This window comes from Fusarium redolens (assembly GCF_020744475.1).
Source record: "Fusarium redolens strain MPI-CAGE-AT-0023 chromosome Unknown BKA55scaffold_3, whole genome shotgun sequence".
Taxonomy (NCBI): Eukaryota; Fungi; Ascomycota; class Sordariomycetes; order Hypocreales; family Nectriaceae; genus Fusarium; species Fusarium redolens.
Window position 1 is genome coordinate 2,573,897 of NW_025763666.1, and position 25,967 is coordinate 2,599,863.

Genomic DNA, 25,967 nt, shown 5'->3' on the forward strand with positions numbered 1-25,967 from the left:
GCATTAATTGTTATATAAGAATCTCATTTATGTCCCCTCGTTTCTCTTGACTCCTTAACTACAAGCTTCTCGCTACTTATCATCATGTTCTCAATCATTGGCTTCCTCCGCCGTAATTGGCAGGCCTACTCTCCTCCAGAACCACCAAAGAATACCAAACCTCTAAAATTCGGGATTCTTGGTGCAGCAAATATTGCGTAACTACCCATATTATTCGGTTATTAAAGTCAGTGATACTAACAGTTTATAAGGGCAAGCGCGTTGATTACTCCGGCCAAATCTCACCCAGATGTCAAGATCCATGCTGTAGCAGCGCGTCAGAAAGAAAAGGCCGAGACATATGCCAAAAAGCATGATATTCCGCACACTTTCGATAGCTATCAAGGTATTTGACTATTTTCAGTGTCTCATCATCTTTTCCCTTGCTGACTTTGTCTAGCTCTTCTCGACGACCCTTCTATCGATGCTGTCTATATCCCACTTGTTGCCGGCTTACACTACGAATGGGCTACCAAGGCACTCGCCAAAGGCAAACATGTTCTCCTTGAGAAGCCGGCTACAGTCAATGCAGTGGAATCAGAAGTGCTATTCCGGTCCCCATTGCTACGACAACCCAACGCTCCGATCCTTCTCGAAGCAATGCATTTTTGTTTCCAACCAAGCTGGCAATACTTCCTCAGCTTAGTTGATCGGCCGAACATACAAACTATGGACACTTTCGCAGAGCTACCCTCTTACATGATCCCTAAGGGTGGAGCACAATTCGATTATAAATTAGGCGGGGGGACTATACTACATCTTGGCACCTATCCACTGTATGCACTACGTCAGATCATGGGTGACGAGCCTGAAGAGTGTACTATATGCAAAACAAGGAGTTCTCCACCACCTCAAGAGCTATGTGATGACTTTGCTGAAGCGAGCTTTCGATTTCCTGGCTATCGGGTTGGGAAGGCTGTGATTAACTCGCGAGCGTCAGTCACCACTTTTCCGACGTTCAACATAACAGTCAACCATAAGGCGGTGAAGATGGAGGATTCATCACTTCCGAAAGGGCAGACTAAGTGGTGTCGCCGAAGGCTAAGCATCGCCAACTTTCTGGTGTCATCGTTCTGGCATCGCATTGATATCGTGGATGAATACACCATTCGCGATGAAGCGCATGGGAAAGAGTTGAAGAAATGGACAGTCAAGAAGTCCAAGAAGATTTATACCTTCAAAGACACCGATATTGATGAGCCGAGTGAACCATTTTGGTCATCATACCGTCATCAGCTGGAGCAGTTCGTCAATCGCGTTCGTGGTGATAAAGGTTCTGGACTCTGGGTTGATTATGAGGACAGCATCGCGCAAGCGAGAATGATCGACATGGCTTATGAGAAATCTGGACTGCCGTTACGACCTACCAGTACGTTTAGAATGGAAAGTATTACAGGTGGTTTGTTGGGTTAAAGTTGTTGGCGGTGAAGCCGGTTTAATCGGGCTTAAGCTGAGCCAGTCTTAGAATGCTCAGAGCAGCCACCCTAGACATGGCGGAGTAACGTCTCCGTCAAAGATGTCTCAGAAATTCCGTACGAGATATGCTTAACCCTAAATGGTGAGGCTGAATTACTGAATAAATGCGTGAGAATTCGTATTCACAAGGAACCTTGATCGGTAATTGTAACTTGCCGCAGAGTCCAACGCAAATCTGTCCGGCATTTCCCTCAGCCATACTCCGTACTCAAACGTGACATAAAAACCAAGCGTCTGTAACGTCACAGGGTAGCATAAAGGCTAAATCTGGGGGAGCGGGTAAGCCCGAGACCCTTGACCCTTGACAATGTGGATGCCGATGTTCCGAAATAAACGATCTATTCCCCAGCCACGGCGTCATTAATTGGAACGTGGCATTCAGAAATAGCCCTATAATGAGCAAGTTTCTACGCATCGGGACAAGCCTTTCAATAATCTACGATATGTGCACTGCGTGGAATGATCGGTGAACATCACAAGGTTATACGAACAATCACTTTACACTTCGAAAGTCCCCGTGGTTTGCCTGCAAGGGGACTAGGGTCTTAGCCAAAAATAGCTACAATTCTAACTGGTTGTCTTACAGGAAATACGAGATGTGGCTAACCACTTCTAGACAGATCAGGCTATCGCTCCATACGAGATTCTGGCCTTTGCCCACGTGAAGGCTTGAGCCGGGAATTTAGCGCAGGAATTCAGGGTCGTAGCTCGGGCGAAGCGGCACCATGGCTTGAATGGACCCTTCGAGATTCTTATGGTTGATCTGTCATGCCACAGGCCTTAGAGCCTCAAACTCGGATACTGCGAAAGGTCGTATAGTCGTCTCATGATTGAAATGTTACATTCCGCGGGAGAAAAAAAGTATATAAGGAGAGGGATGCACTCCTGGTAATTGTTTTCTCATCAGCTTCAACTCAATCACTCTTCACTCGCTTCAATCACAATCGCTACCAACACTCAACCACCTTAATAGTAAGCGACCTCAATCAAGTCTAGCTTCCTCAACTAACACATTCTAGAACACCAAACAACCTCAACCATCAACATGCAGTTCTCTCTCGCCTTCCTCGCCGCCGTCCTCTCGGCCACCAGCGTCTCCGCTGCCCCCGCTCCCGCCGTCAACATGATGGCCGCCAGCCCCCAATGGACCATCGAAAACATGCAGCGAAGCTGCGCCAAGGACGACAGCTCCTGCACCTGGAACTTCAAGATCGACACCCACAAGGGTGCTGCCACCGGCTGCAAGTACGTCGTCAAGGGCAGCAAGGCGTCTCAGCGCAACGGAGGACCAGTCAAGTGCGGTGACTACACCATCACCTCTGGCTGGAGCGGCCAGTTCGGCCCTGGAAACGGATTCACCACTTTCTCTGTTGTTTCTTCCAAGCGACAGATCGTCTGGCCTGCTTATACCGACAAGCAGGTTTCTAGCGGAAAGGTTGTTAAGCCTGATCAGTCTTATACCCCTGCCAACCTTCCCAAGTAAGGGATGGAGATCTTTGGCACTAGTACATAGAGCATGGTTTAGATGTGGGGATTCACGTTATTAGTCACGATATATTGGATGTTCAATGTCAGTATAGTCATTAATATAGAATATGCAAACATCATTTGGCACAAAAGGAACTCAGTGACACTCTCGCCGCGGAGTGATACCGCAGTAAATGGTAACATGAAGAAGCCAGTACACGCCCGGGTTTCTAACTAAGTTCTTTGTGGTGATTATAAGCTCTCAGCCCCATGTCTACTGCTGGGTGTTGTTACGAAGAATATGCTCCCCCAACTTCAAGTGTGGGAGAAGATCCTGAAGACTTTCTATCTCTATCGGAGAAAAATTGCTACATCTGATATCGAACCCATACTGGCCTCTCCTCAAGAGATTCCTCCAACTCTTTTCCACATATAGAGAGATCCTGCGGTCCTTGGTGCTCTGCCAAGTAATTTGACCCTCGTACCGGTCTAGTCTCTCGTACCGGAAAACATCAGCTTGCCCAGCTTCGTAGTTCCAGATCTCCAGAATCTTGAGAGCGTGCATCGTCTTTAGTGCTTCTCCAGCACTAATCAAGAGTTCCTCGGTGGTGTCATTGAAACAAGATGTAAGTGCAAGAGTCTTCAATGCTTTGAGTTCCGTTTTTGTGAGCCTATCGAAGAATGTGCATCAAAAGCAAACGAGACGGCGATATGCTCAAGGTGGTCTGCGGCCTGAAGAATGGAGTCTAGAAGTGTTGTGTTTGATCGTGGCAGTACCATTCCCCCAATTCGCTGGTGATAAGGGGTATGGAATTCTTCACAAAAAGTCAATCGCTTCATTGAAGGCGGCAATGTAAATCCTGACTGCTGAAAAGCTACCTTATGTTAGTATCATAGAGATTTAAAGAAAAGGGGGAAAGAGAGATACATACCAACATCGCAGCTACTATCTGCTACAGGACGGCCATAACACCATCTCTCTAGGTGAATAGATTCAACACAGGTAGTAGACGAGATGATCTGAGAGAGGGACCTTGGACAGATGTTTGGATGGTATCTTCTGCGAATGACCAGTTCAGCGATTGCATCAACTTTAGGCAAACATGAGCCCCTAGTTCGGTCGAAGCCAAGAGGTCTTGTCCCTAAGAAACACGCAGTAGCCCAGACCCACATCGGAAAATCAGGACCAGCAGTCACCCAGTCTGGCGGAAGGTTAACAGAAGTTACAGAACTGTCGAAGGGATCACAGTTGGGGCCTCCTCGACCTGTCCAACCCTGCTCCTTAATAGTACTTGCGGTAGAAGTGGCAATGGCGAGTTCCACCGTAAGACGATGTTTCTTCCAAGTTGAGAGAATTCGCCAAAGACCGTGTACTGCTTTCGCAAACTGCGCCTGTTTATAAAGTCCTGCATTGAAGGGATTTCCATATGAGACCTCGAGAAGGATGTGTTTGACTAGTGGTATCCGATGCGATCGAATACGGAGATCGAAGGAGTCAAGACCGCGTGACTTTATTGTTAAATGCTTGAATGTTTCCTTCTCTATGACAATTTGCCAGATTTTAGAGACACTAGCAAAGCTTGATAGGCGGAAATAATGGCTCCTTGATTCTTTGTGTGTCTCTATTAGAGACTTGATAATGCACGACTGAATATCGAAAGGGAGCTTCGGGTAAGGTACTGTATCGTGCACAGCGGCCGTGGTGGGAGAGGCCATGGCATGGAGATGAAAGGATGGATATGTTGAAAATTGATCAATAACATAAAGGTTCTTTATTCTGGGATATTAAATGGTTTTATACTCAAGAATGACTGACCTTTTAAAAGGAAAGAGAGACACAAACACGCTGTAGATCTTAGAAAGGACACCCCTCAAAGACTAATTATATGAAGTTACTCCCTATGCAGTTTATTTGAGCTTTCTTAGTTTAAAGTGTACAACCCCTCCATTTACCAATGAAAAGCCTTTGAGGAAGCTGCTAGATGACTGAAATAAACGTTTCATGACACCTTTCCTTGAAGGGAGATGTGTTATTCGCCGATGAAACCTGTAGCTGAGAGCTTATATTCACCATACAGAACTTAGATTCCTTGAAGGGAGGCAAATGAGTCATAATCTAGGGTTTTCTATCACCTAAGTTCTGGGTGGTGATTAGAAGCTCTCAGCCACAGGCCTCAACTACAACTAACACATCTGGATCACAACTTGGACGCTATACTATAACGCCTCAATACTTACTCTTGTAATAATGCTTCCAATAAAAGAAAAGGAAAAAGAAGAAAAGTCACATTATGACTCTTTTGTCTCATTTATGCTATAGCAATCAGTCAGATATTGTGGTATAATGTCCAGAATGTGAGCTAGATTTGTAATTTGTAACTAAGACCTGTAGTTGAGATCTTATAACTACCAGAGAAGTCTTGGTACCTGCAAACAAGACATCGACCTCACCGGCTACATATCAAGATCATCTGCCTGGTAGAAGCACGCATAATCTGCTCCTTCAACCTCAAATGTAGGCAAAGCACCCCGACATTTGTAACCCAGCCCTCGTGAAGCTGAAGTTTCGATTCCTCGAGTACATAATTCCCTCCAGTGAAGTCCAAGTCTCCAGTCAAGACATTTTCCCAGGCGTTGTATACAAATCCAGAGAGCCTGTGACGTCCGCTGCTTTGCCAGGTAATCCGACCCTTGGCCCGGCCGAGCCTTTGGTACCGAAAAATATGAGCTCCTTTCCTTTGTCTGAAGTTTGAATAACACGCCCGTGTATTATTGGATGCAACTCCTTTAGAACTTTCAGCCATGTACACAAAGGCTATGTGAAGCATTTGAGTGCCGTTCGCACAATAGGGTACAGAAAAGAAAAGAAAGGGAAAAATACGGAGAGTGATAAAATGGCCACGTAGAGATCGTGGAGTGATTAGATTTCCCTTCTTAGTAATACAACGCTTTGCAAAGCTATCAACGAGAATTTGAATTCACATCCAGCCAATTAAAGTCCCCCAAGAAGCCTGTGGCAATGGACGCGCACTCGATAGCTCCTAGAACCCTCTGACCTCTAAGCTTTTATAATTCGGGCCGTAAAGGTTCATACGCTTCCCCATTTGCCGTCCTGAAAATAGAAGATCCCGACCTAAATTATAATTTCCGTGAAAGAAGTACCCTCGGCCGAAGATGTTGATGGCTGCAAAAGTGGTAAGATTATCAGGTAGCCTTTCGGCGCGGTAGTTGTTTTGAGTAGTTGAAGAAACTTTGTGCGAGGGTAGCTGCTCGGTAATCGGATGCGGCGTGAGTAACCTGGGCACATGTGAGCTATTGGTGAAAAGAGGGCGGGAGTGACTTACACGGACGAGGAAGAGTATAGAGCTGACAAGAAAGGCCGAGTAGAAAGTCGAGTTATGCTGAACAAGATCCGTGACAAACAAATTTCCGTCGATGAAACCGGCAGTAAAATTATATGTTTCGAGGAATGTCGAGATGAGCGTTGCCGCAGATTGGTTACTTATCGGCACACGGGTCAAATATGAGACGGATAGGTCGTTGAGACGAGGATCACAGTATTCCTTTGCCCTGGCTTCGTTGAGCAAGACAGTATCTGGCTCTCCATTTTAGGACTGCCTTAAAAGACCCGGGATAGCGTCACTTGGAGAAGTTGGTGTACGAATGGGGGGCGATGCCAGAGGAGTAGGCGGTAAGGAACGTGTCGAAGCTTGCAAAGGTAATACGACAGGGTTGACTGCGGTAGGAGAAGTATTCGGGTTCCTGGGTGAAATACCCCGGCATGTCGTCCAATCTGAAGGTCGCTGACTCGACATCGTAGTCGGTCCTGGTGATCTCTTCCGCTTGCCTAACAAGCCGCGGGCATCTTTGACAACTGTTTGCAACTCATCGCCAGCCTGAATCCTCTCCAGTATCTCCTGACTCGTCCCAGCATCTGGTTCTTTTAAACTTTCAAACAAGGCTCTAAAATTGCGGTTCTCGGCCTCCAACTCTTTGACTCTCTTTTTAAGCTGGTCAGAGTCCACCTCATGTTCTTTAGCAACGTCAGAATAGTGACACTCCTCCCCACGGCGCTGACACCCAGCACATGTTGGAACTTCGGCCGTACACTATATATAGTAAGCATTAGCTCAGACGGATCGCGGAGACGGGAAGTACCCTGATCTTTCTAGTCCTGCACGCGTCGCAAGCTACTGCAACGGCTCGCCTCTTAGGTGCGGGAGTAGGGACTGCGTCGACGAATGGGATGATTGGGTGCTTGGGCAAAAGTGGAGGATAGCTCATGAGGGTAGGAAGATAGCGTTTGTAAATAAATTGTAATGCACGGGTTTAATCAGTGACTGGTTTCATCGATGAAGTCGTTTGTGCTGAGGGGAAATTTGTAATTCTTGCGCCATGAGGAGTTGGGTTTGTTTATGATGTCAATTGGGTCGGGAGTGGGAGAATATGCAGTATGCAGTGATGCACCACGTAAGAGCCTCTGCATCTGTTCATTGGCTGTTTCATATCGGTATATCAGTCCGAGATATTGACGGGGCGGATCAATGATATATCCATTTCAGGGATGTTTATACGTTGAGATGTCTTGTGTAACAATCGCCAGTTACTAAATTACTAATAATAGATCTGAAGAGTGAATGGTTTACTGGTCCTATCGATATGTATAAGTTGGATCGATGAAGAGTATTGAGGTAGACAATAAATCGCTACAGAATGACACATAAACCGCAGCTGCACAGTATCATCTCCGTCTCCCCTTCATCAGGCGCCCGTCGAAACTGAATCCTAACTTTATCCCAAATTCTCAACCACGACGCAATAATCATCAGTCTACACTGTTCACCCAACTCACTCGCCATCTGTACGTCCGTAAATTCAAATCGCGTAGGCTTATCAGACCCCATATTCAGCGCACCTATCGCAAGAACTTCAGGCTTCGAACCTATGTATAACTTCCATCCTTCACCATCACCAAGATTCCTCCACTCAAAACCTGTTCGCTGCGGGGTGTTGACGTTGAAAGTATGTGTTGCGTTTCTATCGCCTAGAAGACGATAGTACATTGTTATATGTGAAGGAGGAGATGTGTTGGTGAATTCTAGCTCGGCACTGTGACGAGAGTACGTGACTGTTGCCAAAGGCGAGGCGTTTTCATCTTTTCGTGGGAGAAGGTTGACTCTGGCCTCAAAATCGTCTTCCGTGTTTTTGTATGTGCATGCGATTGACAGTGGTGTGCTGCCAGTGTTGCCCCGTATGTTGAATTTCACCTCAGAATCGCCTTTTTTGTGGATGGTGAAAGACGTTGGCATAACAAAATTCTCATGTTGATTTGAGGTTGAGTAGCCCGGAGGAGGAGGGATGACCTCCAAACCGACTTCATCTTGACCCATCGCGACGGTAGAATATGATGCGGTCTGGGTTGTGGCGTGAAATAGTAAATCTCGGGAGTTTTAAGATAATGCTGGGCCTTGGCTTTATATAGTGCGGCTGAGATCATGAGCATATATGAATGGACGTTTGTGGTTGCGCCACTGGTTAATTTCTTTGTCTCGCGGTGCCCACGTGTTTCAATCTCTTTGTTTCGTAGGTCGCTGACTCCAAGGATCACCAACTAGTCTTTCGGCTCAGGTCGCAGAGTCAACTGGCGCCACTTTGAGGTTAGCGTCTCCAGAACGCCTCCGACCAGACGAACGATCATATAAATAAGCATAACTTAAGCTTAAGGTTGTTGGGAAGGGAAGATATGCATTAATTGAACGGAAAACCCGCTGCTTGTCAAATATCAAAATCATGCGCCATTTACGCTCGCTATCTACAAATACGATCTAATAATGACGTTTCCCAAGGACGAAGCCAACCAAACACCCGTAAGAATCTCCAGCGACGGAAGACAGAAGTCATCAGAGCTCAATCCGATAAATCCAATCCAGAATAGCCATTGTGCAAGCCAAAGCACAGGTACTCCCGTGGCCAGAACCATATGTAGTTGTGAATGACGTTTCATGGGTGGATCAAGAGACTCGACCTCGGCTGGAAGAGTTCCATAACTACGATGTCCGCTATTCACGGATGGTCGCTTCGACAGTAGACTTTCTCGGATGTCTGCGTCGTCGTCCTGAGATACGGTGCATTTCCCCTCATTGGTAGTAGGGGCACTGTCTGTCTTTTCATCGGGCGCCTTGGCTTTATAAGGAGTTCGGAGAGTGCGGATGAACGGCACGGCCATCATCGCCACAACGAACAGCCATACGAGTGCACCGCCATACATAACCGCAGCAAAAGGTGATCTTTTCGCGCCTGCCAAACCTCCGAAATAGAAGTCGTGCACGCGACCATAGTTGACTGTCACACAAATGTGATAGAATGAAAAGGCCTGAAGGATCACCTCTGCAAACATGGCAGACATCGAGGACGTCATATCTTGAGATCCAGATCCTTTAGTACCATGCGATGAGATCGGGAGCCAGCTGAGGCGAGGAAGTGAACACCAAAGCAGCGTGAGCTGTAGGACAGGAACTGCCTCGTACCCAGGAGTTCTCTGGACGATATTCACGTTGGCCAAATTACCAAGGAAGTGAATGCTTGCAAGAAGAATTCCCCCCAAAATCCAGCGTGCCGAATCGTAGTGCAGCGAACGGGGACTGTTAGCACCTCTACTATTTCGGCCCCTGGCATGCAAGACAGCAAATAGCGTTACTAGGTTGATGAATCCGATACTCATGAGTTTCCACTCGTGGGAAGGGCATGTTGCATCGTCTTCGGAGGACTTAGGATAGATCCTCCATCGCCATGGGATCATATCACGAGGTTGAAGTCGCGCTGGTTCATGCCAGGTATATCCGCAAGTTTCGTTCATCCATCGCCGCTGAATCTCCAGATCCTTCGCGCCAGATGTCGAGCATGGTTCTTCGTGCTGGTCCATAGCAAAAGTGTTGCAAAAACAGGCTTTATCGAAGTACTCGCCGTGCGGTATGAGAGTTTTTGTTAGCTGGTAGCCTACAGTATCGAAACTAAGAGATGTCATAGAGTTCCGCCCGCCGTTGTACTCCCATGGTCGGCCTGCATTTCCAGTATGTTGTGTCGTGGCTGTGAAGCTGCAGGAACCGATGACATGGTCGAATGTCTCTTTCGTCCCTGCAGAGAACGACTCTCGTAGGCATCCTGGTGCTTTGTTGGCGACGTCGATGGTTGCGTATCCATCTGTCAGGCTCTTGGGCGATAGACTCTGCAATGCATTTGTGTCCCCAACCTCGACGAGCCAGTTCCGACCAGTCATAGCCTGAACCCAATGATGAAGTTGTGCCTTTGCGAGGACAGATCTGCTGCAGTACTTGATGTAGCCTTTGACAACGCTGGGCGAGAACTCATCGCTCAGACAGCCCAGGTGAGTAAGCCACTGATAGTGCGTGCAGAAGATAAAGTACGAAGTGCAGCGATGGCGAGTGCACTTCGTCATGGCATCCAGCCAAGCGGACTGATCCTGTTGAGCGATGCACTGTGGCATCGGTGCCAAGTCTTCCGGATTCACCCAGCCCCCACGATTCTTCAATATGCTCGGGTCATCGTCTCCGCTCGAAGCATCGCTGACATCGTGGGTCGAGTCTGTTGCTATTGTTAGCGTCCAACGGTAACGGTTCTGCGGGGCTATCGCACTAGTCAAGGGTTCCCCAGAGACTCCAGCAATCAATAGCGCCTGGAGCACCGTCTGTAGTTTCATCTTTTCGACAGCGCAACAGCGATTTGTCTCGGAGGGATCGCGAGGATAGAAACAAGAGGGACTTTGTTTCTCTTGGTGTTTCGAGGTCAGATGCTCTTGTTAGCTGATGCCTGGTTGCGCGAATTGCGGGGAAGCCGCGTAAGTCGGAGGATCAATCATTCCGACCAATGAATACCTCTCATGAGGCTCAAGCAGAATTGCCCTTAATTTAAGCATCAATACTAGATCTAAATATTTCCCATCTTTCCGCGCTAGTAATGTTCTGAGACTCGCTCTTTGTTTGGAAACATAGGGAATATGACCCTGCATGTTTCGTGCAGTTCCCTTTCAGAGATCGTGTGACATGTTGCCGTTTGTAGCATGGGGGTGAAGCCTAAAAATAACCGCGAGACTTCACCAGCCCTTTTAAATCGGAATACTGTGAAACTTTTAATGAAATAACTGGCAATTTGTTGCTAACATGCTAATGAAAGTGTGTCATGTTCTGAATGAGATTTTTATCGACTACATTACCGCTCTGTGATCAATGTCGTCAGTGTCCAGTTATTTTTGGACATGATGCTTGTCTCGACTTGTGAAACGACTGAAACATCACTAATAAGGCTGATCTTTTCTAACATCTACAAATTGTTTGGACTTTTGTTGATCCATAGCTTCTATAGATAGATCTACTCTCCAGCATTAATAAGGCTCCTTCTTGCCCAGACCAGCTTTCATTCACTCCAACTCAGATCTCTCAACATCCTCAGCTACCTATCAGTCAATCAATCTTACAACCTCGCCTCATCATGCATCCTAGAATTCTTCTCGCGACTCTAGCCGTCTTCATTCCCGCAGCTATCGCCGAGGAACTCAATGCAGATGATGTACCCACCGCCTGCGAGACAATCTGCCAACCCATCGTCAATCTCACCAACGCATGCGACATCGACCCCAAAGGAACCGAAAAGCATAGCGACAGGAGAAGAGACCTCGTCATCGTTGATCACGGCGACGACGACGAACCCATCGAGGCAGCCTGTATCTGTACAAACAAAAGTTTCGACGTCGCTGGCGTGATGGGGCTTTGCGCGAGTTGTATGGCTCAAAACAGCAAAGACACAGAAGGTAAGAGCTCGACAGATGGGGTTATGTTGATCTAGTGACTAACATTTCATAAAACAGATATCGATAAAATCATGTCGCAATGCTCCTTTTCGTCAACCTCTTACGTTCGCGCAGCAACGAGTGTACTCTCAGGCATCGAGGTTCAGGCTACCAAACCGGCTGCAACAGTAGCTTCTGGGGCTACAACCACTGCTGCCGCGACGACTGCCACAGAAACAGCTGGCAACAGCGCTGGGAAGATGACGGGTTCCATCATGGCGGTTACTTGGGTCACTTTGACGTTATTATTTATCCTGTAGATTTACAAATTCCCCATGTCTCTAAATTCAGCGTTGGAAAGCAAACATAAATAAAGCCAATTTCTTGTTGCGTCTTCCATTGTGCGTTTAAGACTTGACGGAGGGCCTAGCGTAAATGCTATGTATATTTCCCCCCTTAACATGTGTGTTGTATCTGTCTGCGAACACAAACCCTGCATTCAAGACTTTGAACCGATGACATACTGCGACTTGCCGGGCACCGTAATGAGAGGAGAGTTGACAGGATCTCGTGAGTCCGCTTGCCCTGCCTTGAAGTTATTTCGCATACCCATCCTTGCCATTCCCCGTTAGATTAGCTCACCAAAGCAACCATTCAGCCTCATCCTCAGACTGAGTCTTCTTGACGGGGACACCCCACTGTATCTGATAGGCCCCGAGGACATCCTTCATCAACGGCTCCTCCTTGCCCCAACACTTCTCGGTAGTGATGTTACTCTTGTCTTTGTCCGTGGTAAGGAAATAGTGACATTTGCTAGTCTTGACGGTGAGGTGGGTTCGATGTTCACCATCACTCGTTCGTTGGTAGGCGATATAGTTTGGAAGTATTTCGCTGTTGTTGGTGCTGCCGACACGTCCTTCTCCGTGAGCGTACTGCCACTTGACGGTCCATTTACCGTGGTCGATGCACCCTCGCTTGGCCTTTTCCAATTATTCGATAAGCTCTTGCTCGCGGCCTTTGTTAAGGACGAGGATCTTGTCCTTCATGTTGACAATTAGCAGAATCTGTACCAAGACACGGAGGGAGATTGATGAATAGTGAGTAGAGGACTGATTGACCATGTCGGTAGCTTCTGCTGGAGGTATTCGAGATGACCATTTTATATAACTGATGGGTTGGAGAGTCCGAGATATCAAATGACAGGTTTACAAAGAGGTTCTGGTCCTGGAAAACATACCATCAATCTCGTATCAAACTCGCCCAGTAGGCGAACGTTTGCCAGCAAAGCGGCACTTGAACCAAAGCATGGCACTGGGAAAACCCACAAAGGATCCTGTAACGATAACTGGAGATAAGTAAATGTGCTCGGTAAAACTAAAAGATCGACTCATGGCTAGGGGACTAGTACGTGACGCTTGAAAAGTCCGAGTTGAACCGCTATATTTGCCAGGAGCTTCTGATTTTGTCGGGTTGGATAAATCAGATGGCTTAGACGAAGCCTTGCGTAGTTGTATGTGTCGGAGAATAAGCGTAGATGTTGTCTGTCACGATAAGTTCGCGCTTGCTGCTGGGCAAGGTACATGTTCGCGTATATTCCCTGTTCCAGGCAGAGGAACAGACTCACATGGTCAGTTTGAAGCGAGCGTAGTACATGTTCAACGGGAACAACAAGGCTCTTTCTTGGGCGAAGGGGTTCGGTTTCACCGACTGTCGCTTCTTATCGGCGGGAACATGAGACAGTGTGACCTGAAGGAAGAGAGAACGGAGTGCCTCAAGGATAGATCAGTCAATGAAGTAGAGAGGACTTGTGTACGTACGCATGCTCGCTCGCTAGTGCTGTCCGGCACAGATAAACGCCTCCGAGGCACAGGCAGGTCTCGCAGGAAGCCCCAGTGTAGAAAAACAGAGGGGGCCGAGCCACGCCCTAACACAAAGCCGCACAGCATAACTACTGCATTTCTCCAAACCCTCAACACATCAACACCATCTGCCCTTCTCTTTTTTCCCTTCTTTTCTTTTCGATCATGAACATCCCTGCCGAAGGTCCTCGTACGTTTGCCTTTCAGTATTGCCTGCCTTGTTTCTTCAGACTGCTGACCAGCACAATCACAATAGCTGGATATGACATTGGTGACATCCTAGAGTTGCACATACTCCAGACCCAAACCAACCTCTTACGCCAATCCGACAAAGTTTCGGTCAGAATCAACCAGCTCATCACAAACACCATGGCTACCGTCGCGCGCGTCAGTTTTGACACTGGCTGCGCTGTCCTCAAGCTCTACGATCGTCGATTTGGTACTCAATTCCGCAAGTGCTATAACAAAAACATCCCCTACTTTGATCAAGCCAAGGCCGCCTATCACTCATTCCTGCAAAGAGGCGCCATGGGCCCTTTTATAGAAGAGCTGGACGACGAGCAGTCGAAAACCGATGTTATCCCTCGCACCACGCGCGAGATTCGAGATGAGCCTGATGGAGTTGCCCGGTTTGAAGCTGCGCTTTGGAGATCTGCTCATAATCATTTCAAGACTGAGACTGAGGCATACATGCGTATGCAGGATCTTCAGGGTGTGCTTATCCCAAAGCTTTACGCTGTTGTGCGCGTCGTCACCAAGGAAAACTCGCTGGAGAATGGATACCTTGATGTTCCTGGCATCTTACTCGAGCCCATTGCAGGCCACTCTCTAAGTGATCTCCTTGACGCACCTTGTGCCCCTGTGACCAAACAAGAATGGTCATCTATCATACAGCGTGCAGTCGACTCAGCACATGAGATCAATAAGCGAGGCATAGTTCTCGACGATAGCGCCCCTCGCAACGTGGCTGTCGACCAAACCTCACACCAGCCTTTCCTCGTTGACTTTGCCCAGTGTTTTCTTTCAGAGATACGATGTTTCATCCTTCGGAAGAGGATGCGGAGGACTGCGATGCTGACGCCGAGTATTGTGAGGTCGCTAGAGTGCATAACAATCCTGCGGCGATTGGACTGCCTATGGAGAGACGGCTCCGGAAAAAGTTTGGATGGAAGCTGGATATCGCCTATCCTGAATCGGATGATCTGCTTTCCAAGAGCAAGTGTCAGACGCCGGAACAGCAAGGCTGCCATCTGATTGCTGGCTCTGTTGGGGTTCCTGACACTGAGGCATGATTCGACCTACCATACAAACTCGCTGTCAGTCAGACAGACAATAACTGCAGCTACATCTAGTAAGCCTTTCTTTTATCAGCTTTTACCAAGTCGCGGCGAACTGACAATCATACAGGAGAAGGGCGAGGTGCAACCCAGACAAAGACAAACAACCCCGCGACTGCACGAGAAAACTGAATGGGCTGTAGCAGTTCATCGCTGATGATGAAGATGGATGTCTGTCTGGTGAAACATGGTTGTGAGCGGATGGGGTGGGACGGGATAGCTTACTTGCGAGTTATGGACATTTATTCCCAAGTCTCTGGTATCCTGGCTTTCCGCTTGGTGGTTGATGGTGTCGCGACTCGGAACATTGGAACAAGGAGATAGCAGACATCCTGTCATATTATATACACCGAGTCTCAGCGAATGATAACGTATACCCTAGTATCAGTGAACAACAAGTCCAGTCTAACCAGTGAACAAAACATGAAGTCTGTGTAATCGAACACTTGTGGTTTGAGAACCTGCAGACAGGCATGCATTACACTGGCCGGAAGCATGGAAAGTTTTATTGAACACGGCTTTTGTTGGACCATATCAGTTTGCTTTAGTCGGGATAACTGGTTGATCGTCTTTTCTCAATCCAGCTACTTTCAATAATAAATACTCTGCTAACACTAACAACGCGATGACTGCCGAGGAAACACCAACATGACGACCAGGAGCCCAAGGATATTCATTGCCCCATCCCCTCGAGGGGAGTTTGTCCAAGTTCAAGTGATTCTGCCCTCAAAGCCACCATTTTGGACAAGCGCGCTGTGACTGAACACGAGGTATGTCTGGACAAGAATTTCGTTGGCTGGAAATGAATTACCCTGCAGATTTACCAACATATTTTCACCTTAACCCGTTCTTTTTACCTGTGTTGGCCGCTTAAGTGTAACCAGAAAGTACCTCTATAGCCGCAGCAGCATGATTACCTCGTGGCGCGGCCAATCACATATACATATAATGTGAAGAATACCCAGCAGTTTGGCAAAGAAGAGTACCACAAGTAGAGTGAGGCCTACCAAAATATCAAGCACGCGGAAGGGCCTTTGATCGTAGATGCGGAATCGTGGCTGAGTTTTAATGTCTACCTATCCATTTCAACATCCAGCCAAGTTCACGATGCAACGGCGATGTGCTGTATACCTCATGGCCTTTGTATCTGGTGCCCTAGCATCTATATCTGCTCAACCTCTGTTTATGCAATAGCCCTTGTTACGCAAGTTTCAAGAAACGAGCATGCAACCAGCCGTGCTACATATAATGCTCATCTGATCCCATCTCATCATGGAGAACATCCTGCCGCAAACTCGTTTCCAAGGTGCTACTGGCGAATATGTCTTTTGGATATGGTGTCGGCGACGTTATCGCCGTACTAGGCCTCTGTGAGCGTATCGCCATCGAGCTGCGCAATTACAAGGACGCGCCCATGCAATTCCAACAGCTTCTTGTCGAACTCGATTTCCTGCGGGGTACCTTGAAACGCGTCTTGAGTCTGGAACCGAAGTGTAGTGCGGAGCGCGAAACTTTGGAGCAGATCAGAGCCATCGTTCTCTATTGTGCGAAACCCTTACAATCCATGGCTGACAGGATGAGAACAAAAGAAAGCAGTCTGGGCCACTTCAAGAGCACGAGAAGTCTGAGCAGCATCGGTACAAGGCTCCATTGGTCGATGGTCGGTCTAAGTGATGTTCAGGAACTAAGACAGACTGTTGTGTCTCAGATGGCAGCTATCAATGTCCTCATGAGTGTTCAGCAACAGTTAGCTTCCCGCCAACCTCGAAGGTGATTCCAGACCACTGACTCATGAACAGTGCTAGCATCAGACGCCTCGCATTGCAATTACATGCCACTGGGACTGCCCAGTCGCTGGTGATCGAAAAACACGCAAATGCCATGGCCGGACACGCGTCGAATATCCTGAATATAGCATCAAAAACACAGAGTGCAATTGGAGCTCTGGCAGTGAGTTCAAGTATGCAGGCGGAACTTCATTCAAAGCAGGCAAACGAGATAAACAAGAACTTGAACTCTATGGAGCAGAGTATGCGTCATATGACGCTGAAGACTGAACGCGGTACAGCTGTTGTCCGTCGCGAAGCTGCTTTCATTACTCGCCACGCTAAGATCTTATTCAACCTTATGCAGGACATAAGAAAACTATTCATCTTGTGCATATCCCTCTCAAAGAATAAAATTCACCAGCTAACATATTCTCAGTCTAACAAGGTGCTCGAGGGAAATGCTCGAGGCAATCAGCAGAAACACGTACGATTCCCTAACTAGAAAGCCATGCTAGGGCACTGACAAAAGCTCAGGCGTATGCTCCTCGATATAAGTGGACAGCTGAAACGTATTATACGCGCTATTGAAGCTATTCCACTTCATCTTACACTCGATATCGTTCGGTTAGACGACGTCCATGGGGAGAGTTGGGCCCTTCCACTGCAGGCTTGTAGGACTTGGGAGGTAAGTCAAGTTTATTTCAACCACTGAGAAATAGTGATTAAAAGTCACAGTCGTTTAGAGAGATGCTCCAGTTCGTTGTGTATGCGAACAAGAGGCCCGGAGCAAAATACATTACACATAATCTCTTCGCGGTGACGCAAGCGAAAACTGGCAAGGAAGTCGATCAACAGACGTGGGAAACCATGGTCAAACCAGGGTTCCATCTTGAGCAGGCCATTATCATCAAAGGGGCTCACTCATCCAGGAGATGTTTGGATCCAAAGTGTACCGGAAAGCTTCTAGATCAAGCCCTGGAGTTTGAAGACCGCCAGGTTTGGTGAGTCAGATATCTAAAAACACAGCTATAGTTCTACGGCTGACCACATACTTGAACAGCAATATCTGTTCCCGATGTACCAGAACATCTTTCACAACAACACCACTTATCAGCTTATACAATGAGGCCCCTTACTCGCATCACCCTCTCAAACGATTCACAACCCGGACCAATAACAAGAAAAGGTTTGGGCCCCAGCTACCATCCATAGCTATGGATGAACAAATAGAGACTTTTCGCAGGGTTAAGTTTTTACAAGCGACCGAGCCCATACAAGATGCTAAGGAAGCCTATTGTCGATTAAGCGAGGATCCTAAGCATGCCATGGCAAACGCATTCATCGGCCTTGAAATGCTTCTTGCTTTAGAAGAAATCTTTTCTGAGGATAAAGTTCAACATGCGACAAGGCACTTGGAGATTGCCGTCAAATCAGGTAACGACACCCGAGTTATTTGTAATAACACAAATTAAAAGGATCGCTTAGACAGCTCAATCCCCGAAAACTGGTACCTGCTGAGTCGAGCCTGTATGGAGGTAGAAGACTACGAAAGAGCCTATCAATGCTTACAAACCACGATATACCTCGAACCCCGTTGCCCTTCTTTCTGGATTACACTTAGCATTTTATACTTCAATATCGGTCAAAACAAAGACTCGCTCGACGCACTAACCAAAGCTGTAGGGCTGAACGCTCACATCCATGAGCCTTGGTATAACCTCGGCGTATTGGTATCTTTTTGCCTGCTCAACCTCATCAGAAGTCTTTCTAACACGAAATATAGTATGACAGCTGTAATGGTCAACATTCAGACGCTGCTGATGCTTTTTACAAATGTCTTGAGCGGAAGCCAGAATTGTCGAATGTTCGCGCACGTCTTGAAGCTCAGCAAGCTTACGTCGAGGATTGTGACAATGAGATTTTGCGCGATTTCTTGATTTACGAGATGATTGATTCGCCCTTGCAGGATCAATATGGCATGGTAGATGAAGCCCACGGCGAAGATGTCATATTCGACCCGATTCGTGAGAGTCGGGAGCAAGACTCCGAGGATGAAACAGATGGAGAGGAGATTGAAGAAAGTGATTAAAGCGATTCGGAGCACTAATCTACTGCATCATATTTAGTATTTGCTTTTGAAGAAGGATAATTTATGAAACTTGAGGTTATATATCATTTCGTTTTGTTTCGTACATCTTTGATACAAGAGGAATTGACGACTTTGGCTTCGATGTAGAAACGAGCGGGCCGCAATTAAGTGGCTTCAGCTGAGGCAGAAAATCGGTGGTGGCTGAGTCTTGAAATAACGCCTTCCCGTTAATGTACCCAATCATATCATGGATGCAAGCGCGTTTTTGGTGGCTGTCGCAGGCTGCATGTGAGGCCTCTATCAGGCTGTGAAGTCAGACCTCCTACTTCCTCCATTCTCTTCTCACATCAACAGAAGACTAGATGCCTCATTTGCGACATTGAAACCATGGAGCTCTCCAGGCCCGCGGACTCGCAAATTGCCGTCGCTTCTCGACCTGGCGCTGGCCATGATGGTTCAGCCGCACCTGTCAAGGAGCTAGAGAGAACTATCGCGGGGTTCCAAGCCATCTTGAGCGACGAGGACCGCAAGAAGTTGCAGCAGCTCAAAACGACGTCGCACGACTCGCAAAGCATCATAACATTCACAGCCGAGTTGGATCTTCTGGATAAGAACCGGAGAGGCAAGAGTGTCGCTTCAAGATTGGCCTCTTTTCTGCAGACGATTGAGCAATTCACGCCCATAGTCGATACATATATTCAGTCTAATCCCGACATTGCAGCGCTTATCTGGGGTTCCATCAAACTTACCTTTATGGTATGAGATATGATACAAACATGGAAGTTTGGCTGACAACATCAGTTTCTAGCCAACTTCGCATCCTACTTTCAATCATTTGTTGAGCTCCTCCACGGATTCGGTTCACTTTGCACACGGTTCGCCGAGTACCAAGTCATTTTCAATGAATCCTCGCGTCTTAAGAGTTCAATCTGCCAGTTTCACACTGCAGTGGTTGTTTGCTGCCAGCAGATCGTCCTGGCGGTTCGGCGACCCTGTGAGTATCGCCAGGTAGTTGACGGCAAGATGCACTGACTATTCACTCGGTATAGTAAAGAATCAGCTTCTGAAGGCAATCACACAATCATTCCAGTCTGAAATTCGAAACTACGTAGAAGATATAAGGGCGAAAGCAGAGGAGGTGCAAGGGGATATCCAACTGGTGAAGGCTCAGTGCGACCGTGAGGAACAGCAGCTACAGACGACAGAGCGACAAGAGGCTACCAACCATCGGAAACGCTTGATGGCTTGGACTTCCAAGTCAACTGCCGAAATGGAAGTCTTGCAGGCACAGCGAAGACGGAATGCACTAAGTTGGACATGGGTGATCCTCTGACAGTTCCTGACTAATGGCGCGTCGTAGAACAAAAACGCCGCCGTCTCCTTGAGGAACTGTCGTCATTCAACTTCACATCGGCCTTTAACAGTACACGGAACAAACGCCATATTGGTACGGCAAAATGGGTCTTCGACACTCCGGAATTCCAAGAATGGGTCAAATTTGATGGGTCACCGGTTCTTCATATCACTGGCAAAAGTGAGTCGCCCGCGACCCAGCACCGAACTAATGTGAATGAATGACTGGAGCTGACCATCATCTTAAGTTGGGTCGGGTAAAACGGTCTTGGCGTAATTAATTGTCCTTCACGTACCCGATATAAGTCTCTGACCGTTCTCAACTCTAGGTCCTCAATCGTCGAGAGACTTTCGCAGATCAGGCCACCTCAACGTTTCGTCTCGTTCTTCTTTATTCGGTTCGATGATCCGGCAAGCCTTGATGCAGAGACAATCATACGGTCTTGTGTTCAACAACTGTTATCGGCCATCTCTATGGATAGTCTTGGCGAACGGCTAGCTTCTAAACTTGATGAATGCCTCTCAGAAGCTAAGTCCGCTTTGTTCTCGCATGACATACTTTTGAGGCTCTATTCGTCAGCGGCTCAAGCAATACAGCGATGGTTCATAGTTCTCGATGGGTTGGATGAGTGCAGCGCTGACCAACAGTCAAAATTGCTGAAATTCTTCCAAGGGATTGTTTCAAGACATGTTAAAGCCCACAACATAAACATTCTCATCTCATCTAGAGAGACATGCACCAACGCCATCAGACGCAATTTCCCTGGATCTCGACGATTGGTTACCGGCCTACAGAACACCAGTGCAGATATTGGCGCATACGTTGACGACATCATCATTGACAAACTGTCGACTGGTGAGCTAGTTGTCAGCGACCCCAGTTTATTAAACGAGATTCTGAAAACAATTGCTTCCAAGGAGCAAGGAATGTCAGTAACTTTTACGCAGTTAAATGTTACAAATCTAACGATGCTATCTTCTGCTTAGGTTCTTATGGGCGTTTCTTGCTATTGAGGATGTATGTTCCGGAAAGTCTGACAAGGAGATTCGGCAAGCACTCCGAGACATCCCGAGTGACCTTCCTGCGACATTTGACCGTGCCCTGGCCCGCATCATCCAGAAGCGCAACCAGGATATTGCTAGAAAGGCCTTCTCATGGATAAAAGCAGTATCACAACCATTGACCTTGTTACAACTCCGGGAAGCACTGTCTATCGAGGTTGGTCAACACACTCTGCGCCAGGAAGATCTCATTAGCGGGATAGAGCGATTACCTACGTGGTGTGAGAACCTACTTTATGTAGAAGAAACAGACAACACAGTTCGTTTCAGCCACCATTCTATCCAAGAGTTTCTTTTGGTACCCGATTCGGGTGAGCATGGGGCCCTTCATATTGACCCTGACCAGTGCGATAAGCTTGCTGGCGAGGTCTGCATTACTTACATCAATCTTGACAACTTTCAAACCGCGCTAGCAGAGAGAAAAAGGGAACCTCTGGGCCCATCAGCTATAAAAATCGACCCAAGGGGAATAGCTGAGCAGACAATACAGTCCGCCATCCAAGGTGGCGTTGGAACACGCGTCGGCCGCCTAGCTCGCCAGCTTGTCAAGACATCAAACACAGGCAAGACGACAAACCAGCGAGATTTTGCCCTGAGTTCTCCGATCCCACTTACCAGCAAGGCCCAAGGGAACGCAGATTACCCTTTTTTCGAATATGCTTCGGGGAACTGGTTCAAGCATACCAAAAGCATCGAGTCAAAAGACAAGAATGTTTGGAGGCTATTAGGCCAAATAGTCCAGAGGCCCCCTCAGCACTCACAGGGCGAGCCTTGGCACAGTACGGAATGGGAGAACGAAGCCATGGCGAGGTTTCCAAATGAGCCAAGATCAAAATGCTTTGCCGAAGTGATACAGGCTACAAGGAGGGGTGTGGTACGTTCTTCAGAAACGTCTTGGTCAGACGTGCCAGAATTCTCTCACCTCTGCCACACCTTCATCTATGCTGAGTTGAACGGCTACTGGGCCCTCGCATGTCGATCCTTCCAGTTATTGACAAGATTCTCTGGGGGTTCAGATGGACTTAACAAGCATGTTTGCATTCTAACAGCTAACAAGAATCACGAGGCCTGCCGAAACGATTGTGCAAGTCTATTATCTTCAGGTCTGGACCATCGTTCACTCGTCACAGAGCTGAGGAAAGCGATCGCCCGTGGGATTTCATACTTCCCTGCTTTGCCAAATTGTGCGCCATTTCCCCCCTGTGATTGCGCAGACCAACCTCCTCATAATTCGAAGCTCGATGTTTGCCACGTGCTAGAAAATGGTTATCGACGAAGGGCTGAGCCTCACGTGCAAGCCTTCGCAATTGTGATGGAAATACTTCATGATGGCAGCGACGTGCCCAATATCAGGGAACTGAGCCATTTATGTGATATGGAGGCTCGTGCTATGAAGGAAGCCAGAAACGTCCACGGGATGTTTTTACTTGATGTGCTGGTTCAAGGACTCCTATTGAGTCCAAATCCCGACAGAATCCGCTTCTCAGATACGCCGGCCCAGGGACCCTCGTCTAGGCTGGGTATTAAGAGAATCCTACTCTCAGACTCTATCAGTGGGTTCATGGAATACACATTGAAACCGACTTTCCTTGATATTCTGAACGGACCAGATTCCGTCAGCTCACCATCTGAACAATCTCCCACAGAATATACAATTTGTTTTTTGGGTCTTTTGGAGGCCGGTTTCGATGGCGAGCAGGCCCCGGATGAAGAGTATCTCCATCAATATGCTCGCTCTGGCGAACTCATCAAGCTGCACGGAGATTCAATAGCAGCAATATTTCGCAATTTCGTTGTTCCTACCCTCTGGCCAACTTACATGGCAACTTACATCGTTAAGACATTGTTCTGGGGGTCTTTACTGACAAGTTATGAGCATATGCTGCATGCCCATGAGGATTCTTTCAGGGAGGCAGTGTGGAAGAATAACTGGGATGTTGCAGCAGCTTTGATTAGGCATCAGCCGGCTTCTATTGAAAGTGCGACAAACAGGGGGTATTTTGCCTCAATCAAGCAAGCTATACTTTGCGAGAATTGCTGGCGCTGCACTCGCAATGTTGTGAGGCAGCTAAAGTCTGTTGATATGCATCGATATTCTTTTAGGTTATGTGCGAACCATATCAGCATGTTCAAGAACATTGCTGGCTTGCTTGGAGGTATATACAATGCTGAGAAGGAATCTTTACTTTGCCCGGGACATAGCACGGATGCGTTGCCTGAACGGGAGGGCAGATTGAAGCGGGCATGATTTTCTTATTATTATTATTTTTTGTCATATACATAATCAAATCTGTATTAGCCTCTTGGCCTGTATGGCTTCTTGGACAGTCCCAAAACTCAGTGTCTATATATCCCCCCTCACATCCTTGACCTGCTTCGTCCTCTCAGAGTCCGTCTGATCTCCCGTATTCACAGTTCCCTCCCTTTCCACCATCATTATAACAGCATTCTCCGCCACAGGCTTATGCGTGACTCCCTTTGGCACAACATACATATCCCCCTCCTTCATAACAACAGGCTCTTCGTCTTGGATCTCCATAGTCAATTTTCCGGAGAGTAGATAGAAGAGCTCTTCAGAGTCGGGATGGGCGTGCCAGATAAATGAGCCGTCGATCTTAGCGACTTTGACGTGATGGTCGTTGACTGATGCGATGAGACGTGGGGACCATTTTTCGGTAAATGAGGAGAGGATTTCGGGGACGGATGTTGTTTGAGACATGGTTTTAGAGTTGGAGAAGTGAATGTTTTGAGTTTGGGTGAGATGAAGTGTATTTGGTGATTGGGGCTTTATATAAGCCTGAGCTTATGAGATAGTCCCCACTATGTCGTTGACAAGGCGCAAGGGCGTGAGATTTGTGGAAGCGAAGAGGGTCTGGCTAATCTTGGCTTACATTCCGTGCTTTGCTATTGGTGTATGCTTGGGTGAGGCTCATTTGCGATAACTCCGACATTCTTTGAGAATCTATATTGCCTTTCATTTATTTCTCTGTAATTTTTAATTATGTCAATTAAGTTCACAATGGAGATTTTAAATTTTGAGCTTATTATCATAAGCCTACCAGCGCTCAGCTCGCCTTAAGCTTCCAAGTCTCCAGTCGGAACTATAGATCTGTATAAATATCACTTCTCAGCCGTTTTAATAGACTTTTACGAGCATAAAGCTAATCAATTGGAAATTATAAGAACAACAAGGACCCTCTCTTATCTCAAAGTCCATTCTGCTCCTTTATACATACCGACTCAGTATGATTCGTTACAGGCAACTCGAGCGCGCTCAAGCGTCGCGAGATCTCTTCAACAACAGAATTACGACACTGAAAGGCTTTCAAGATATTCTTGAAGACTCGTACTTCCTTGCACTGGATACGGAACACGTTGCGATTACGAGCGAAAGAGACCGTGTTCTCCACCAAGTTGGACTGGCATTCACAAAGACACTGAAGTCTAGATATTCATGCCCGTCGTGCACACCTCCAGTGAGAAAACCTCGGCTACGCCTTCATCATTTCTACGAAGATAACCAAATGGAAGGGCTCACTATAAATATCAATACGAGTAAGCAGCTGGGGAGCCAAATCCTTCGGCTTGGGCGGTTCAAGGGCATGCCTGTTCGTCGCGGCCATCGTTTCGGCGAGGAAAAGCATCTCGACATTGAGGATTTGGAGGCTTCCGTCGTGGAGTTCCTCCAGAATCTACCTAAGGACAAGAAGCTGCTGCTCATCGGGTTTGAGATGGCAGCTGAATGGACTTACCTATCAACGTACTTCCCTGCTGCCATACCATTCTTTTCAGCCTGGATAGATCTTCGCGATATCGCGACAGACATCACCTCATCTATTGGAGTCATCCCAAGCCTCAAGTGCTTACTACAGATGTTTAGCTACTGCTGGAAAGACGTCAAGCCTGGAAGAAAGCACCGCAACGATGGCGCAGCTGATAATGCTGGCGACGACGCTGTAGCGACTTGTGCTTTGGCGCATGCCCTTCTTGATGAGAGCAATCAAGACAAGCTCAAATTTCGACAAGTCTGCGATAGCATAAGTCGTGGATACAGAAGCAAGATCTTCCATTCGACGTCGGAAGACTTCATCGCAACAGTAAAGACTGAAGGACAACTCCCGTTTAGAATTCGCACGGGTATAAGGCTTGCGGGTCAATTCTTCGACTTCCATCCGATAGGCGCGGGGTTGGTGTCCGATGAGATTGCTTTTCTCACTTTCAACAGCCAAGATGGTCTTGATTATTTTGTTGGTTGTGTGGATGGGATGGTGTTGCCGACTGGCGAGACCCTCTCTGCTCAACGCTACATCCAGGTCGACACAGAGACACCAGAGGAGAAGAAGTTGAAGGATGAGAAGCGTATGATCAGAAGGATAAAGAAAGAAGTGGCCGATGAAGAAATTGTGGAGTTGGGAGATATTTTCTCCTGAATTTCTGTTGCGTTCTATATCACGATATTCTGTAAGAAACAAGCATATCTAATGGTGTTACCGCTTTGTTGTTAGTCTTTGGAATATGGATAGATGGCATTAGCTTTCTGCAGAGCATCTACCATAACTCATATAGTGCATTATGGTTTCTTTTGTATTTTACAATGTGAGTGCACGACCATTACCTTCAGCGTTTATGTCGTAAAAGGTGACCTATTACATCGTAATCATGGTCACTTTTAGTGGGTGCATGCCCTAAGCTTCAGTGTCCCTGCAGTAGCGT

The 25,967-nt window shown here is 47.3% G+C and overlaps 11 protein-coding genes across 11 annotated transcripts; 7 read left to right on the forward strand and 4 right to left on the reverse strand.

Moving 5' to 3' along the window:
* Positions 1-84: 84 nt before the first annotated feature.
* BKA55DRAFT_718974 (uncharacterized protein) lies at positions 85-1,662 on the forward strand (the record flags this gene model as incomplete). The annotated part of the gene is made up of 3 exons (XM_046200950.1): positions 85-197; positions 252-385; positions 440-1,662. 3 exons carry the CDS (start codon positions 85-87, stop codon positions 1,450-1,452), a joined length of 1,260 nt encoding a protein of 419 aa, XP_046054228.1. The 3' UTR covers positions 1,453-1,662.
* A 760-nt stretch (positions 1,663-2,422) lies between these two features.
* BKA55DRAFT_559100 (uncharacterized protein) lies at positions 2,423-3,134 on the forward strand. Its single transcript, XM_046191917.1, has 2 exons — positions 2,423-2,487; positions 2,535-3,134. The coding sequence occupies exon 2, from the start codon at positions 2,561-2,563 to the stop codon at positions 2,996-2,998; it is 438 nt and encodes a 145-aa protein (XP_046054229.1). The 5' UTR covers positions 2,423-2,487; positions 2,535-2,560; the 3' UTR covers positions 2,999-3,134.
* A 342-nt stretch (positions 3,135-3,476) lies between these two features.
* Positions 3,477-4,698, reverse strand: BKA55DRAFT_734764 (uncharacterized protein; the record flags this gene model as incomplete). Its single annotated transcript, XM_046201268.1, has 2 exons — positions 3,477-3,857; positions 3,915-4,698. 2 exons carry the CDS (start codon positions 4,696-4,698, stop codon positions 3,625-3,627), a joined length of 1,017 nt encoding a protein of 338 aa, XP_046054230.1. The 3' UTR covers positions 3,477-3,624.
* A 1,488-nt stretch (positions 4,699-6,186) lies between these two features.
* Positions 6,187-8,372, reverse strand: BKA55DRAFT_685962 (uncharacterized protein; the record flags this gene model as incomplete). Its single annotated transcript, XM_046198877.1, has 4 exons — positions 6,187-6,279; positions 6,327-6,577; positions 6,644-7,015; positions 7,835-8,372. The coding sequence occupies 4 exons, from the start codon at positions 8,370-8,372 to the stop codon at positions 6,187-6,189; spliced, it is 1,254 nt and encodes a 417-aa protein (XP_046054231.1).
* Positions 8,373-8,583: 211 nt separating this feature from the next.
* On the reverse strand, positions 8,584-10,953 carry BKA55DRAFT_252420 (uncharacterized protein). The gene is made up of 2 exons (XM_046185368.1): positions 10,636-10,953; positions 8,584-10,584 (listed from the first exon to the last, which is right to left on the reverse strand). Exons 1-2 carry the CDS (start codon positions 10,697-10,699, stop codon positions 8,795-8,797), a joined length of 1,854 nt encoding a protein of 617 aa, XP_046054232.1. The 5' UTR covers positions 10,700-10,953; the 3' UTR covers positions 8,584-8,794.
* Positions 10,954-11,301: 348 nt separating this feature from the next.
* On the forward strand, positions 11,302-12,119 carry BKA55DRAFT_672341 (uncharacterized protein). Its single transcript, XM_046197986.1, has 2 exons — positions 11,302-11,806; positions 11,864-12,119. The coding sequence occupies exons 1-2, from the start codon at positions 11,488-11,490 to the stop codon at positions 12,103-12,105; spliced, it is 561 nt and encodes a 186-aa protein (XP_046054233.1). The 5' UTR covers positions 11,302-11,487; the 3' UTR covers positions 12,106-12,119.
* A 1,690-nt stretch (positions 12,120-13,809) lies between these two features.
* On the forward strand, positions 13,810-14,936 carry BKA55DRAFT_685966 (uncharacterized protein; the record flags this gene model as incomplete). Its single annotated transcript, XM_046198878.1, has 3 exons — positions 13,810-13,834; positions 13,901-14,657; positions 14,747-14,936. The coding sequence occupies 3 exons, from the start codon at positions 13,810-13,812 to the stop codon at positions 14,934-14,936; spliced, it is 972 nt and encodes a 323-aa protein (XP_046054234.1).
* Positions 14,937-16,242: 1,306 nt separating this feature from the next.
* BKA55DRAFT_660893 (uncharacterized protein) lies at positions 16,243-19,001 on the forward strand. Its single transcript, XM_046197562.1, has 7 exons — positions 16,243-16,716; positions 16,833-17,137; positions 17,285-17,435; positions 17,486-17,751; positions 17,994-18,184; positions 18,404-18,480; positions 18,534-19,001. The coding sequence occupies exons 1-7, from the start codon at positions 16,303-16,305 to the stop codon at positions 18,837-18,839; spliced, it is 1,710 nt and encodes a 569-aa protein (XP_046054235.1). The 5' UTR covers positions 16,243-16,302; the 3' UTR covers positions 18,840-19,001.
* A 179-nt stretch (positions 19,002-19,180) lies between these two features.
* Positions 19,181-23,519, forward strand: BKA55DRAFT_607504 (uncharacterized protein). Its single transcript, XM_046196607.1, has 7 exons — positions 19,181-19,595; positions 19,641-19,833; positions 19,889-20,149; positions 20,200-20,373; positions 20,441-20,465; positions 20,522-21,121; positions 21,180-23,519. The coding sequence occupies exons 1-7, from the start codon at positions 19,227-19,229 to the stop codon at positions 23,500-23,502; spliced, it is 3,945 nt and encodes a 1,314-aa protein (XP_046054236.1). The 5' UTR covers positions 19,181-19,226; the 3' UTR covers positions 23,503-23,519.
* Positions 23,520-24,015, reverse strand: BKA55DRAFT_559115 (RmlC-like cupin domain-containing protein). Its single transcript, XM_046191918.1, has one exon. The coding sequence runs from the start codon at positions 23,971-23,973 to the stop codon at positions 23,599-23,601; it is 375 nt and encodes a 124-aa protein (XP_046054237.1). The 5' UTR covers positions 23,974-24,015; the 3' UTR covers positions 23,520-23,598.
* A 484-nt stretch (positions 24,016-24,499) lies between these two features.
* BKA55DRAFT_718986 (uncharacterized protein) lies at positions 24,500-25,684 on the forward strand (the record flags this gene model as incomplete). The annotated part of the gene is made up of 1 exon (XM_046200951.1): positions 24,500-25,684. The coding sequence occupies one exon, from the start codon at positions 24,500-24,502 to the stop codon at positions 25,682-25,684; it is 1,185 nt and encodes a 394-aa protein (XP_046054238.1).
* Positions 25,685-25,967: the final 283 nt, after the last annotated feature.